The 16,818-nt window shown below is 35.1% G+C and overlaps 2 protein-coding genes across 5 annotated transcripts; one reads left to right on the top strand and one right to left on the bottom strand.

Moving 5' to 3' along the window:
• The first annotated feature begins 2,638 nt into the window (after positions 1–2,638).
• On the top strand, positions 2,639–7,602 carry LOC104115148 (protein NOI4-like). 2 transcript variants are annotated; one of them, XM_009625732.4, is made up of 3 exons: positions 2,639–2,801; positions 4,771–4,953; positions 7,289–7,602. In XM_009625732.4, the coding sequence occupies exons 1-3, from the start codon at positions 2,796–2,798 to the stop codon at positions 7,331–7,333; spliced, it is 234 nt and encodes a 77-aa protein (XP_009624027.1). In that variant the 5' UTR covers positions 2,639–2,795; the 3' UTR covers positions 7,334–7,602. The 2 variants fall into 2 exon arrangements, with proteins under 2 accessions (XP_009624027.1, XP_009624026.1); XM_009625731.4 differs by having other exon boundaries at positions 2,642–2,801; positions 4,768–4,953.
• Positions 7,603–7,799: 197 nt separating this feature from the next.
• Positions 7,800–14,404, bottom strand: LOC104115149 (transmembrane emp24 domain-containing protein p24beta2-like). 3 transcript variants are annotated; one of them, XM_009625733.4, is made up of 5 exons: positions 14,219–14,404; positions 13,940–14,143; positions 12,986–13,172; positions 12,794–12,901; positions 7,800–8,110 (listed from the first exon to the last, which is right to left on the bottom strand). In XM_009625733.4, exons 1-5 carry the CDS (start codon positions 14,219–14,221, stop codon positions 7,980–7,982), a joined length of 633 nt encoding a protein of 210 aa, XP_009624028.1. In that variant the 5' UTR covers positions 14,222–14,404; the 3' UTR covers positions 7,800–7,979. The 3 variants fall into 3 exon arrangements, with proteins under 3 accessions (XP_009624028.1, XP_070033374.1, XP_070033375.1); XM_070177273.1 differs by having other exon boundaries at positions 7,800–8,501; positions 14,219–14,359; XM_070177274.1 differs by lacking the exon at positions 7,800–8,110 and adding an exon at positions 11,801–11,932 and having other exon boundaries at positions 14,219–14,359.
• Positions 14,405–16,818: the final 2,414 nt, after the last annotated feature.

Raw genomic sequence — 16,818 nt, forward strand, 5'->3', positions numbered from 1 at the left:
TGAGCCGGTCAAAGAGCATACATTAGAGTTACGGATAACATGAAAACATGTCATAGTTATTTTAGAAGCTCAGGCAGTACTGACATTCAGAAATTACATGATCATTAAGTATGATAAGGTTAACATGCTACACATGAATGATCTAACAGAAGCAATGCATCCGAACATATTTTAGGCAATGAACTAGTTCCTCACAAGAGCCTTAAATAAGGTAGGGAGATTGGCTCATAGCAAGCAGTGGGTATAAGTACTCATAAACACATAGAACATTAAGCTAAACATGCTTAAGAGAAACCAAAATCTGAGTTAGAATTTGGGCAAGCTCAAGTGCTAGAAAAAGTTCAGAGCCACAAAATAACTTCAGAGCGAATAAGGCTATAAATATAGATGGCATGGTAACACATTGATTCACAAAAATTCTAGAGGCATGCGTACACAGAGCATGAACACAAACAAAAAGATGAAACTACGAAGGCCAAAGAACTTACCAGTTACCAAAGGTCAAATAAGTAAACAAAAAGAAAAATTTCAGCAGTATTTCAATCGTCAATAGCAAAAGAGAGCAGTAGAACCCAAAATCTCAGTGCGTTAGAGTTCCCAAGGGTTTCAGATGAACCCCGGGATGGTGCTCACACTAAGAAAGGTCAAATAATCGAATTCTGGTGGCCTAGGTTTTCATCCGGCCAAGAGCTCAAGTTTCATAATAGTATAGAATGAGTGAGAGTGAGAGAACAAGAGTGATTAAAGTTTGTTGGGGGAAACGGGAAAGGGGGTTTTTATAGTAGCAAAATTGAACGAACAAACAAGGGAACATACTCAATCAAACACAAATAAAGAAAGAAAAGCATGCAAAATCAATTTAGAATCAAAAATCGGGCAAACCCTAGTTCAAGACGGAGAACAAAAATATCAAAGATCTCACTAAATTGGACATATAGCCTGGTAGTGAATGTATCAAGTCGAGAACATGAAGATAATACAGAATCGGAGTCGAACCAACACCCACTGATTTAACTTCCATAAATAACTGAGTACCAAACACTGTAAAGTTGAGGAGATGGTAAGAATCGCCGTGTGTGCAAAAAAGGAAAGGAAACATGGAAGATTTTCTATGTGATATCAGATTAGGAGTGGGATTTGAGTGAGGCAGCTAGAGTTTCTCTCAGAGATGAGAGGAATGTTCGAGAGGAGTTGGAGGCGGCTGAAGTGGAGAATGTGTCTCTAGGGTTAGTGGGGAGGGATATAAATAAAGGGGTCGGCTTAATTTGGGATGTTGATCATTTGAGATCAATGGCCAAGATCGAAAGAGGAGCGGGCGGGTTAAGGTCGGGTCGCGACCGGGTTTTGAAGGGGGTTGTTTGGTCTTTGGTTGTTGAAGGGTGAACTGGGGATGGACCAAATATTTTGGTCCGAAATTAGCCCTTTATTGGGCTATAATTTAAATACACGAAATTCATAAAGAAATAAATTATAGAAAATGATTAATAAATAATAAAAATAATATCTATGCAGTAAAAATACTTGAAAATAATAGCTCAACATTATTAAAAATATAAAATGTTATTTTGGTATAAATAATATAATAAACGTAATTATTTATAGAATATAGGCCATTATTGTAATTAGTGTTGATAAAATGCAAATATAATTATGTAAAAATGAGATAAAATATTATAAAATGCATGTGGGTATAAAATTATAAATTTGGATGATTAAATTACCCTAAAAATAATTGAAAAGAATAATTAATAAATATTTGAACAAATTAAATTCAAGAAAATTAATTTTAAAGTTTTAACAATTATAAAAAAAATTATAGAAAATACTTATATGACCCTTGTAAATTGGGTAATAATGCAAAATAATATTTTAAAAATATATAAAATACTTTATAAAATATGAGGGCAAAATTAGGTATTAACACAGTATATAACAAAATGCATGATTTATAATATATTCTAACACATGCATATGATAGGTCTTTTAGTCTTTTAAACCTATTGCTCTGACTTGTAATGTATTCCCTCTGTTTCAATTTAGATGAGATAGTTTGACTCGGCACGGATTTTAAGAAAAAAAAGAATATTTTTGAAACTTGTGGTCTTAAAAGCTTATGTGGTAAAAACTTTCTGGGGTCAGGATATTTTGTGATTATAAAAGCTTCTCATTAAGAGTAAAATTGATAAAATAAAGAGTTTAAAGTTGAATTATTTTTAAATTTAAAAATGTGTCATTATTTTGAAACAGACTAAAAAGGAAAATAAATCATTTAATTTGAAACGGATTGAGTATTACCTTTGGTTTAGTCTATCATGCTTTTAACCAAAATTTAACAACAACAATAGCAATTATATCTCAGTAACAAATAAGTTGGAATCGGCTATCAACAACATTTACAACTACAAGTGAAATTGTGTGAATGATCAAGTTTTAAGTGGCAAATCAATTAGTTCTTCTGACATCAAATACGCATATTAGGCGTAGACTAATCGTTCTTTGCTTAATCACTCAACCAGCCAACGAGCGTAAAGAGTAGTTGTGTGGGGTTCACATGGTATGGTGTGGGGTCCCACAAAAGGCATCCCTGGAGCCCACCACTCTCTATCTCTCTATATTTCTCATTTTACCAATTCTTTTCATATTCCATTTCCATTATACACCTCATCCACCTATTCATATACACATACTATTATATACTCTTTCTCACAAATTCTCTCTCCTCTTAACTTTCTCTCTCTTGTTGCACAGCACCAGTCATATTCTCTGAAGAACACTTCTGACTTATTCCCGGATTCATGTCGGTATGTGTACAATCCAGCCCTAAATTTGGGTTTTTGTCCATATAATATTTCTTTTCTTTTTTCGGTTACTCGATTTTATTAATCCTTTCCAAATTACCTCATGAGTTAATTAGCTCTGTCATGTTATATGTTTTTTCAGTTTCTGAATTTTGATTCATCGCTTTGTTCTTATGAAATTTACTTTGACTAAGCTGAATTAGATCGTCAAAAAAAAAGTATTTTATTGTTGCATTTTGACTGCTCCTGAGGTACTTTACCGCTGTTTATTAGGGTGAACTTTAATTGTATGCTACAAATGATATCATAATTGTTACTAGGTGGTTTCTTCCCGTGGCTAAGCCAGGAAATTCGATAAAGGTGTTCAAATTTTGAATATCCTTTGTCAATGGGCTATGCCAAAGGTGTTAAAAGTCTATTTTTTAATCACTAACAGTAATATTTTACCATGTACATAGTATAATTTTTCAGCGAAGTGTGGTCAAGTACATAGCTTCGTCCTTGGTTTCTTCCCATCTGCCTAATGCTTGGTTGGGCAGAGTTACCCAGCAGCAGTGTTGGTGTGAGATACCAAGTACTTGGTGGAATAGTCGAGATGCACACAAGTTGCTAAGACACTGTCATTAAAAAAAAGCTGTTACTAGAGGCCTCCTTTAGTCTCTTTATAAAATTCATCATTTGATAATTATTTTTCTTTTCCCTTAATTTATTTTCAAATGCAGAGTTGGTAGTATGGTCTGATTAACCCCATAAGTTATATCCTATAGATTGTGCCTCTCCATTTTTTTCCTTGTTGGGTCACTGAAATTTTGTAAAGTATGCACTTACTCGACTATATTTAATTGCATATAAAGTTGGAGTTGATGTGTTCTATTGCTAAGAGCAGAAAAGGGAATTGATGTAGGACTTTATTGGATGCATTTGGTAGATGGACTGTGATGTGTCCTTATAACTGTACTGTAACTTTTGCGATTAATATGGAGATTCTATTGATTAATTCGACTTGGTAATTCTTTGTCGTTTGGCTTTCATAATTTAGCACTGGTATTGCCGTGTGTAGATTTCTAACTCCTAGTTAATGCAATAAGTTCTACGACATGCTTCTTATATTTAGTGCATAAATCCTCTATGCCGATGCATTTCTTGATGGTAAAATATATATCACCCCAGCTGGAGTTAATTTGAGATGTCTAAGAAGTTTATGGATAATATGAATGTTATGGCGTTTCGGCCTTAGAACTCTTTGAAGGTATCAAGGCCCTTTTACAGAGATTGAGGTCATAGTGGTTTATGAACTTCTTAACAGAGGATGGCTATGATGCCAGTTTCCAAATATTTGGCTGTTACCCTTCATCTATTTATGTGAAATAAATGCGGGGAGGCGGTAGGTGAAGGAAAATTTGAGAAGAGAAAATGGATTATGAGAGAGTGACTTTAGCTACTGACTGGCCCCTATAGATCTAAACCTGTTACTTGGGAATTCACAAATGTATATTGTTCCAATCACTGAGCGAGCCCTATGATCAGATCCTTGTCATGTATCAAAGAACAATCCTTTTATCACGTACCTCGATTTATGCAACTCAGATGTTCTGGATCAGCTTTGATATGAACTGCAGTTCATGCAAGAAAATAGAAGGGGAAATCTGGTGGTGTCTTTTTGTTTGGTTGCATATTGGGATTTGGAAGACATGGAGAATTTGACCATGCTTAGATTACTTAGTTTAACTTGTAGAATAAAATTTTAGGGAACTAGCTCCTTTTAAGCGCATAAGATCACGTGATTTCCATCAAATAAGGTTTTAAAGAAGTAAATAAGAAGGATCAAAAAGAATTTCCGAATAGTCTTACTTCAGGAACTCCAATGTGCATGCTTAACAATATACATACATTAATATATCAGGGAGTATTCTCATGTTTGTCCAATTATTTACGTTTTCTTGTTTCCCTTTTTATGTCTAACCATCAGCAGGAGAAGGGTCAACCATTGCCTAAGTTTGGTGAGTGGGATGTCAATGACCCAGCTTCAGCAGAGGGATTCACGGTGATCTTCAACAAGGCCCGAAATGAGAAAAAAACAGGTGGCAATCCAGAATCACCTTCAAAGGCTGATTCCAATACAAAGCAAGCAGCAGACCCGTTCAAACCTCAAGCTGTAAGTTGATCTTATAACTCAATGTGAACTTTTTTACCACTATGATCTTCTTTTTCCTCCTCTCTCTTTTACCACTTATTTTATTTTATGTATTCCTAACCAAATATCTTCACACAATTAAAACTGAGATAATTTTTGTTGTTATAGCATACATCTTCATATAAAGAGTTTTTGCGTATAAAACATAAGATTTCTATTATCAAAGAGGTGAAATACCATAGCCGCTCCATCATCCCCCACCCCTCCCCACCCCAACCGAAGAAAAAAATAAAGAATAAAGGAGAAGAAAGAATGGCCGGAGTGTTATCCAATGTCCAAGCTTAAGCCGCTTTTAGGCTATCTTTAGTAGCATCTGTCTATGATACTATTGTCCTGATTTGGTGTGTTCTTCATGAAACATTTTTCAAAATAAATTGTCAATCACATTGTAATCAAGTAGTCAATATTACTTGAAAGATCAGCGAAAGAGTTTGATCGCGAATGAGCTGAAATTAGGAGAAAATTGAGAGATTAAACTTCATAAAACAACAACCCAGTATAATCCCACTAGTGGGGTCTGGGGAGGGTAGTGTGTACGCAGACCTTACCCCTACCCTGGGGTAGAGAGGATGTTTCTGATAGACTATCGGCTCCCTCCATCCAAGAACTCCCCACCTTGCTCTTGGGGTGACTCGAACTCACAACCTCTTGGTTGGAAGTTAAGGGTGCTCACCACTAGAGCAACCCACTCTTGTCTAAAAATGATCCAAAATATTTTTAGTGTATATATAGGGTCAATAGGATAGTCGCATACTTCATATAGGGTGGAGGAACTGCATTGTTGCCCAAGCATAATCCATCGAAGCTGGCTAACCTTCATACAAAGCGCCTAATCAAATGTATAAAAACCTCAATGGAGTTGAGGGTCTAAACTGGGATGATCAACGATAAAATAAGCTTAAGCCAATGTAGGGACTCGACTCGGAAATCGTTCTAGGTCTAGGTAGTGAACTTCTCCAGCGAGAAATTCACTAGTTTGCATGAACGCCCCATGGCATGTTATTCTGATAACTGAGAAATCGTTGTTTTCTAGCTTCGAAACTCGGATAATGGGCCACAAAACATTTTCTCTTATGTGTTTAACTATAGTTTATGTAAAATGTTCTATAAATAATAATTGGTGATATAAAATATTCATAAAGAGATTACTCCATTTTTGTAAATATTTCTTGTGATTTCTTATACAATATTTCATATTTTAATATATTTGAAAACTTTATTTATGATATTTAAAGCTAAATACAATTTTGTGGTGCCTGTGTCCTGTCTTTTCTGTCTAACACTCCACTCATAGGTAAAACTCTTGCTCCTAATAAAATAGTCTTCATAAACACCACACTGTGTTGGCTTCTTAAATTTTGATAAATGGAGAAAGAATAAAGATTTCTTTCCTGTTAGACAAAGCATAAAATTTGTAATTTACTTATTGCATACTTTCGTCTAACTAAGTTGAATAGAAAATTAATTAGAAAAACTTTGTTTCTAAGTTGGGCATGGGTTCTTCTGGATGTGAGCATCTATAACAAGTGAAGGACTGTACATGGGATCTTATACCCTGGTGCTGAAAACGGGTCTTTTTACTCCTTTTGTTTTGACTTCTCTTGAATGGAACTTTCTATTTTAAGTTTGGAGTTAATTGTCAGGTAAGTTTGGTGTTTTAGCTTGTACTTGGGACAAATAACTAGAGAATTTGAAGAATTCCACCCGGTAGTAACTTCCATTTGGGTGGTTTTTTTTTTTTTTGGGTTTGGGGGGGGGTGAAGCAAGTGATATTACCCCTTTAATCCCAACATGTTCGGTAAGATCTGCTTACACACTACCCTCCCAAACTCCACTTATGACGCGTGGGATTCCACTGGGTTTGTTGTTGTTGTTATTGCAAGTCAAAGATTTTATAAATGCTTGAGCCAGTGTGACAAAAAACATGACTACAAATTGTGCAAATCCCCTATTCTGTTGAAGGTATTGGAAAAAAGGAGAAAGGTACACGCAATTTTATTTTAGAATATACTATCTTTTTATTTTCTTCCGTATCTTTTCTCCTGACATGCTGCATGATGGTGAAAGTTGGGAAGACTTGGTCGCCTGTTGTCATGTTGTTGCTGTTGTTATTTTTGTTTGTCCTCTCTTTGAAATTTATCTTTGTGGCTAGTTATGACTGTGGATCTTAATGTTAGGTTAACTTACCCAACAACTGGGTTGTTGTGATGTTTGAACGGACACTAACATTTCTCTGGTGAACCTCTGAAACATTCCTGTTATCTTTTAGGATCTCACGTTATGTTTTATTTTGCAGAAAAAATGGTTTTGCTGCATGCAAAGCCCCCATGCAGAATCCTGACAAGGTTATCTATCTGCCCACGTCGAATATTGGATTCATATTCATAACGAACTCCAGAACTCCCTTTGTGTTGGCGCTGGAGACAGAGGAACTGCTCAAGTCGTTTTTGTCTTGTAAACTTGTATTTTGTGTTGTACCTATATGATGTATTTTGTATTTTACATTTAGCAGACAAGTTTTCGATTGCTTTCATATACGTGTGGTTAGTAGAGCACATCTCAACTATTATTATTCTGAAAATTTCATCACAATCATATCTTGTTTGCATAGATTTTTCTGGTCCCAAGCTTACCAACTTATTGCGTATTCACGACTAACTTGCATTATGCAGCCATTTGGAGTTGTATGTGTAAAATTGCTATATAATTGCTGACATCTGTTAAACTACCAAATAACAGGATTTTAGAAAACTTTTAACAACCTAAGGATCTGTAATTTTGGAGTAAGATTAGAAACCGCACGCATGTTGTTAGGAAAATCTCACTAAATCCTGAAAGAATGTAGTACTGAAATAACATAATTTATGAATAAAACATCTGTGATTCTAGTTTCTGTGGGATCTGCCTTCAGAAAAAGGCACAAAAAATTAATACATCTAAAGTTTACAAGGTTTGGCAGAAGAATATCATCATCCCTGTGCCAAAAGCTAAACTCTGGACTGCCCCAGCTTTCTTTCGAACAAATTCTTGAGGAATACTTGCAGAAAACTAACACAAATAAGAGCTGAAGACTCGAACAGAGCTTTGTAGACGGCTCTTTTGCTCATTCCTTCATTCACTGCATTAGTAGGAATTACATCTGTGAGACCATGCACACTTTCATGACTGCAGCTAATCTGGGGAGACAACTTCATATGATGAAGTCTAAGTTTGAGATGCAAAAAGTAAAAACATACGTAGTATACTGGCGGACTCTAAGATAGATGTCTGGTCATACAAGATTAGATAATTAGAAATGATTTACATTTGGAAGAAAGTTAAAGTAGCACACGAGGATAAAGTGAGGGAACGTTGTTTGAGATGGTTTGATCATGTCCTGAGTCGACCTTCAGATGCACCCGTTTGTAGGTGTGTCACCATGGTTAGTGAAGGTATTCAAAGAGGATGAGGTAGATCTAAAATTATATGGAAGGCAGTTGTCTCGAAGGAGATACGATTTCTAGGGATCCCTGCAGATTAAGCAAAAGATAAAACACAACGAAAGAAAAATATCTATATAGACGATACATATTAGTAAGAAATATGTTTTAGTCATTAGCACTTTTACTATAGGTATTATGCTTTAAGGAGTGGTTTAGTCATTAGCACTTTTACTATAGGTATTAACCTTTCAGAGGTTTGTATGTTTGGAAGATATACTAAACTTCTAATACTCCCTCCATTTCAATTGATATGACGTAGTTTGACTCGACACAAAGTATAAGAAAAAATAAAACTTCTGAAACTTGTGGTCTTAAAAGCTTAAATAGTAAAAGCTTTTGTGTGGCTATAAAAAATTTTCATTAAGAGTAAAATGAAAAGGGCAACCCGGTTCAGTAAAATGAAAAGGGCAACCTGGACCACAAGTGTAAGGCCCCGTAAGATTTCGCAAAGGAAAAATAATGTTTCGTGGTGCTGAACTGGGCTTACGTGTTTGAGGATTGTATAAATTCTTCGCGGCGAGCTTGCGAGCCACGGCTCGGACTTTTTGGGTTGAACAATGCACTGAAAAGTAAAGGAAAAATTTGGGCAGAAGAAATGCACTTCTGCGGCCCACTATGCGGCCGCAGAATCACTCTGCGGACCGCATAATGGTCGCAGAGTGAGACAGTCTTTTGGGCCATTTTTGATGTCATTCGCGGCCCATTATGTGACCACAAAACCATTTCGCGGGCCGCACTCTGATCGCATATCCAGCTTTGAGATTTTTCGGAGGGAGGTTCTATGGCGCATTATGCGACCGCAGAACAGGTCTGCGGGCCGCATAATGACCGCAGACCGAGTCAGATTTGTCCAATTCTGGATAGGGCTGTGCATGGATCGGATCGGATTTAGCACATTTCGGATCGGATTTTCGGATTTCGGATTCTAGAAAATGCAATCCGAATCCGATCCGAATTAATATCGGATCGGATTTTCGGATTTCGGATCGGATTACTATGCCTCAAAGTTGCAAACTCATATGTATATTTTCTTTGTAAAAGAGGCAGTACAATAAGAAAGATTCATGTTTATACAATTATGAGAGTACTATGGTGCCAATAGAGCTAAATCCATCAATTGTAAAGGTAATAACTTGGAGGAAAATGTAAAGGAAGTATTAATTATCCGAATTAAAGTTTAGAATTTATACATGCCCTAATAATTTCGGATTTCGGATCGGATCGTATTAAAATTATACCGATCCGAATCCGATCCGAAATCCGAAATTTTAATAAACACAATTCGAAATCCGATCCAATCCGAAATCCAAAATTGAACGGATCGGTTCGGATTTCGGATATCCGATTCAAATGAACAGGCCTAGTTCTGGAGGGCAATTATGCGGCCTATTCTGCGGACCGCATACCCTGTTCCGGAGCTTTATTTTTGGGGTTTTTAAACCCGACCCTATTTTGTTAAAACATATGCCATAGTCCATTTTTGAGCATATTTCTGATATTTTTAGAGTGAGAAAGAGTTCTTAGAGTGGGGAAGTAACATTCAACCTAATATCCAACAATTCTTGCTCAATCATTGAGGATTAACAAAGAAAGTCCTCATCTTAAAGGTAAGAATCTATGCCCTAACTCTTAATTTCGAAAATCTACTAAAAAGGGAATAATTAGAAAGACAATTCTTGGGTATCGGAGTTGTTATATTGCATGCATGTGTTATCAAAGAATGTGGGAAGGTTGTGAGCTAAAAATGGTAGAGAATGGGTTGGGGAATGATGGAATCTTTCACAAAAGGGTCTTAAAAATATTAATGTACACCTAGTGTTTGATAATGTACTTAAATGAGCTAGAATCATGACCATCTTCCTAATTTTGGTCCAACTTGTTATATTTCTAAAATAGATCGAAGTTGCTAAGAATTCCGGAACGTTTTAGAGTTTAAAGGAAGCTCAATTGAGGTATGTTGGCTAAACCCCCTTCTTCTTAGAATCGAATCCCACGGTGTTCATGTAATTGGTGTAAGTCCCAAATTGATCATTATAGATTTGGTTAATCCTAATGTGTTTGTGTTGAAGGATGTATATTCAATATTTATTCTAAATGCTTCATCATGTTATCTTGCCATTTGAGGATGTGTTCAAAATGTGGAATATGTGTTAGAAATGTTAAGACTTCAAGTCAAAATCGAAATAAAGGTTGTTATGCCAAATTGTATGAAAAGCATCTATGTGCCTAAGACTCACAAATTGCTCATATGTGAATTTAATGTCTTGAATGGGAAGTCTTATTGTTGTTGATAATGATAATGATGTTTGAATATGGAAAGGGGAACGGGAATTATAAAATACGGCCAAGTGCCAAGAATGACGTTATAATTATGGCCACCGGTGCCAATGAATCGAAAGGATATGAAAGAAGTATGAGGTAAGATGATTGACTGAAAAAGGTAATGTCTTGGGTGAGACGACCTAGCCGATCGAGCTGTGATCGGACGCCATGATGCACACATGGTGGTGACTATGCTGAAAATTATAATGAAATTGTCATTATGGTTGATGTCTCAAATGAGACGACCAAGCCGATCGGGTCGTGATCGGGCTCCGTGTAAGAATATGGTGGTATTGTGAATCATGGTATATCGGCACTAAAGATCACCCAACCTAATAGCATGGAAATTGACTTGAAAACTTATGTGATCCTTAAACTGATGTTTTAGCATTATTTGAAACTCTTATTGAATACTTGATTGTTCCCCCTTGTATTATTATTCATTCTATTGAGATGGTGTTTAGTTTTACATACTAGTACTATTCGACAGTACTAACGTCCCTTTTACCGGGGGCGCTGCATCTTTAAATGGATGCAGGTGGTTCCATAGCAGGCAGTGTTGATCAGCGATAGTGGTACATCCTCTTCCCATCAGACTTGGTGAGCCCCACTTCATCTCGGGGTCACGTATTGTATCTTTTGTTCATATTATTATCATGTCTCGAGGTATAGTCGGGGTCTTGTTGCTGGCACTATCATAACACTCTTTTGTATCTTTTAGAGGCTCCGTAGATACTATGTTGGTTGTACATGGGTGCTAGAAAGGTCAAACAAGTTATGTTGTGTTTTAATCACATGTTCCACTCAAACTATAAGAATATGTGTATTTTGAGACTTAAAGGTGATGTAACCAATGAGACGATTTAGTATTGTATATATGATCTTCCTACTGTCTAATTAATGAAATCATGTCTTCTCTTGATCATGGGTGAGTTGGATAGAAAGTATTTAACAGGCTTGCTCGACCGGGTTCACTCGGTTGAGCGTCGGTCGCGCTTCCCGAGGTTGGGACGTGACAACAAGGGTCTATTGTATGCAGCCTTACCCTGCATTTCTGCAAGAGGCTGTTTCCACGGCTTGAACTCGTGACCTCCTGGTCACATGGCAGCAACTTAATCAATTACGCCAAGGCTCCCCTTCATTAAGAGTAAAATAGTTAAAATAAAAAGTCTAAAGTCCTTCATCAAAAAAAGAAAAAAAAGTTTAAAGTTAAATCCTTTTCAAATATGGAAATGTGTAATTCTTTTTGGGAACGAACTAATAAGAACACAAAAATTGAGACGGATGAAGTACTTTTTATTTGTATTTGCATAATATTGACATGAGATAATTTAAATTGAGTAAAAATTCATATAGCCGACCCTAACTTGTTTGGGATTAAGGAATATTATGTTGTTGTATAAAATATAAAGGAAGAAAAATTATTCTCCTGTTGTGTCTCATTGAGTCAATCCAATGAGAAATTTATACACGGAAAGGAACGATATTCTCATGTTGTGGCATTGTTCCTCATTGAGACAACACAATGAAAATCCAACTGCCGCTATGTCACAGCAAAGGTGAAATATTTAAACCACTAAATTCCAGATATATAATGTAAATCCCAAGAGAACGACTGCAAAAGTGAATTGAGTTAATAGGCTTAACTTTTACATCAACTTGATATTCAAACTATTATTGGATGCCCACGTTGATGAGCAGAAGTGAACAACTCTATGTAGCTCAGCTGATTACCATTTACTGCAAATTAATTCTAGGTGGGTGACAGGCATGAATCATGGATTTCCAAGACTAGTGTTTAATTTTGATATACTAAACTCTCAAAACAAGACAGACATCCCAAAGGAGGAAAATTGAAAGGGAAAAATTACCCCATTCTAAAGGCGTGCTAAAGGGAAAAGGTAACTGAATTCTATCACAAATTGGTACTGATGCAGTTGAAGTTGCTTCACGTAAGAAACCACAAGAAAAAAGAGTAAACATTACTATATAAATACCTATTGCCTGACGGTCTGTCTGGGCCTCTAGCCAGTGCTGCTCAAACTGAATGTTGTATAAAGCTTCTTCTAGCTTTCCGATGTGCTCAAACAAAGGCTTGAAATGCTCTGCAAGTCTCAAACAAATCAAGTAAAATATCTAATATAAGTATAAGAAGTCGAAACCAAGATAAAGCAAAGTAGCACGCGCACCATCTTTTGCATGCTCATCATGGTATACAAAGTGAGCAGCATGTAGATCAAAGTCAACGGTTTCATGATAGGGCGACTTGTTAGTGAAACAGAAACGGTAAATTCCTTCATGATGAGCTACAAACTCGGACTTCTCGCTTATTTTGTCACGAAGATCATGAATCTGTTCTCCAGAAGGCCCTTTCACCTAAAATCTCACCATCTTAGCAACATCAATACAATAATCCAGTATAAATAACTGACTAAATAATAGATAAAAGCAGAAAATGTATGACTTGACTATTTAAGATATCATCATCATGAAAGCATGAAGAAACGATCGCAGAACAAACTACACCGAATATTAAGAAAAACCTGAGTCTAGTATTCTTTGTGTCAATAAGTATCCATCTCTTTAATTTACAGTTCTGCAACTCAAAACTTCTTTGAATATGCACCGTCATAGACTCATTCCCATGGATGGGATTCAAGCAACACCCACCCCCCCCAAAGTCCCCCGGGTTTTTGCGATTCCTCCTCGAGGTTCTCATCTGAACCGAATCGAAATCGAAATGGACGGTGCAAATCATACTAGAGGGGGATGTCTCCCAAATTATACAAAAACAGCTTTTCGATGGACTGTTTTCTACTTGAGGTACATTTTTATTTTATTTAGGTCGATGCCAGTTAGCTTTCTAGAAAAGAAATAAAAAAGACACCTTTGCTAGATTCTGTACATTCTCTTCATGAAAACAAAATCAACAAAATATTCAAATAACATCACCAGGTTCTAAGTCCACTCCCATTATCTACAGGTTCAGTATAAGATGCACTTCTTACCAGGTTTAATCTTAATAAAATACCAGATATAATAAACTATTACTAATAATGTACATATTTATAAAACTCAATTAATTTATTGGGCTCACATAGGGAAAAAGAAAGACAGCAGAACAGAGGTTTAGTAAATCATACCACAAGATCAACACCCTCTTCTTCACTGTAATGCCAAGAGCCATCGGACTTGATGACAACAAACGAATAATGAACTGTTTCCCCCATTTCAACCTTATGTGAAAAGCATTCTTCTTTCTCAATTACGAATCTAATCCCAAATGCCCCATTGAAGCTCCATGCCACCACCAATACTGTCACCGCTATCCAAACTTCAGATCTCATCTGCGATATATAAATTCTCAGTTCGATTTTCCAAATCTAACAAAGATTAACAGAAAAACTGAATATTAGGCTTACCATTTTAGGGAAAGAAGTGGAACTTTGACCAAGTTAAGGTACAGCACATCAAGAAAAAGGGACGTGCGGTGTAATACCCAAAACTACTTTTCTCTAAGAGACAGTTTTATATTGCTTGACACAACCCGTTCTGGAGTTGGAAGTTGGCAACGTTGTATTAACCAAACCTTAATGTAATCTTAAGATAGTGAAGTGAATAAATTTTATTTTACTTTTTTATATCGAAAATAAGTTGGCATTCCCCACGAATTGGGTACTCCTTATTCCTTAATACCATTAATTTTATTTTACATATTTATATCCAAAGCGGGCTGACCCAACCCAATCTTACCAGGATAAAATTCAAAAAAATCACTTCTCAGCCCCTGTAATTTAAAATAGTCAAGGAGTTTCAAATTCCTAAGGTCAAACTCAAGATATTATTGAGAAAATGATCATCTCTAGTCCCTCAAAATTTTAATAGCCTATGTTTTTTTTCATTGATACGAAATGTGTCTTCGGCCCAAACATATTACATTTAATAATCTGAAATGTATATTTTATATATTTTTTGTATAGTGACAGTCTATTTTATATATTTTTTGTATAGTAACAGTCTATTTTGTATATATTTTGTATAGTGACAGTCTATTTTATATATATTTTGTATAGTGACAGTCTATTTTGTATATAAATTGTATAGCGAATATTTTGTATAGTGACAGTCTATTTTGTATATATTTTGTATAGTGACAGTCTATTGTATATATTTTGTATAGTGATAGTCTATTGTATATTTTTTGTATAGTGGCAATCTATTTTGTATATATTTTATATAGTGATAGTCTATTTTATTTCCTGAGCACTTTTATCTATCCAACGTATATAGACTTTTGTATGATGTATAAAAGTGTATATATATTATTCTTTTTACCTTAATCTTATCTATCCAACGTGTATAGACTATTTTGTATAAAAATTTATAATTAAGAAACTGCTGACATTTCTATTAAAATAAAAATCAAAGAACGGTAATGAACAAAACAATAGGTCCACCTCACAAAAAGATTAAAGTAATTCTATTGAATCGCAACTCACAAGACTCATGTTACTCTAATTAATTTTTTTATATTTAAATTGTTTGTTATTTTTTAGTTTCTATTAAACAAGCATAAATTTCTTTCTGCTAATTGTAAGTATTGGTAAATTTAAGGAACTCATTATTCGTAATATGAAAAACTGGGTATCTCTCTGACGAATATTTAAAAGGTATTTTACACCTTTTAATTTTCATCCATAAAATAGGAGATTGATTCAAAATGGTCCAACTTGACCTTAAAAAGCAAAATGTGACACTTATTTAGATTAGAGGAATATAAAGACGAAGCCTTTAGAAGAAAAAAGAAGAGAGAGAGAGAGAGAGAGAGAGAGAGAGAGAGAGAGAGAGAGAGAGAGAGAAAAATTAAAACTTGCTCATTTCACCGTAAGTTGGTGCTTTTGGTTTTAGTTATATGAAAATTTTATTTTATTTCTTCAATTATTAAAAAAAGAAGTGATATCGACTTTGAAATAGCTTTCAGTTGTCTACTAAAACCTGTAAATCAAATGGAGTTAAATAAGAAAATTGATTTATTTTTAAAAATTTAATAATTTATGGTAGAGAAATAATGAAGAGTAGTAGATCAGAATAGATTAAAAACTCTACTTTACAATTTGAAGAGTTGATCAAATGGTTGAGGTCAACGTATTTTTTTTTTTGTGTAGCCAATGTAATAAGTTTTTGGCTATAACTTGCAATCAAATTTAATAGGCTAGTGATTGTCTTAATTTAGTGCTGAACGGCCATAAATGAAGTTTTCTCGATATTATTTCACCCAATTTGAAACTTTATAATAGTGGCTATTTTTTAATTACAAGACTAAAAGTGGCTAGCCCACACTATTACTACACCCTAGCGGGTTGGAGAATTTAATGAGAAAATCTCACTTTATACCCATTAAGCCCAAACTATTTACCCTTTAATACCCAAGCCTAAAAGATTTACTTTTCCTACATATACGACCTAAACTATTTACCCCCTACCCAATCTCCTTTTCCTTTTTAATTTCTCTAAACAAACAGAGTCTTACACCAAGGGCGAAGCTATGTTGGCCTAAGGGTGGTCAACTGACCATCCTTCGCCAAAAATTATACTACGTATAAGGTAAAATATTACTTGTTATTGATTAAAAATAAACTTTGAACACCCTTGCATAGCCTACTGGCAAAGGGTGTTCAAAATTTGAGCACTCTTATTGAATTTTTTGGCTTCGTCACTGTCCTACAACCCAAACGTTCCTTTCCCCTTTCAAAAAACACCTCTAGCTTAGTCTTTTTAGTGGATGATAAAAATCCAGTATAAAACCATGCATTTACCCAATTTTGTTTTAGAATTTTCTATATAAATTTTAAAAGATAAGTTTTCATATTATTTTACACGAGTTTCACTCCAAAATACTCTTTTTATATTGGTATGTTCTTTTTTGTCTATTTATTTGTATTTCTGAACCCATGTTGTTATGGTTATATATTAAGCTTCCCAGATACAAAATTTTGTGTGTCTTTAAAGATCCACCATTGTT

Source organism: Nicotiana tomentosiformis, chromosome 6 (genome assembly GCF_000390325.3).
Source record: "Nicotiana tomentosiformis chromosome 6, ASM39032v3, whole genome shotgun sequence".
NCBI classification, from domain to species: domain Eukaryota; kingdom Viridiplantae; phylum Streptophyta; class Magnoliopsida; order Solanales; family Solanaceae; genus Nicotiana; species Nicotiana tomentosiformis.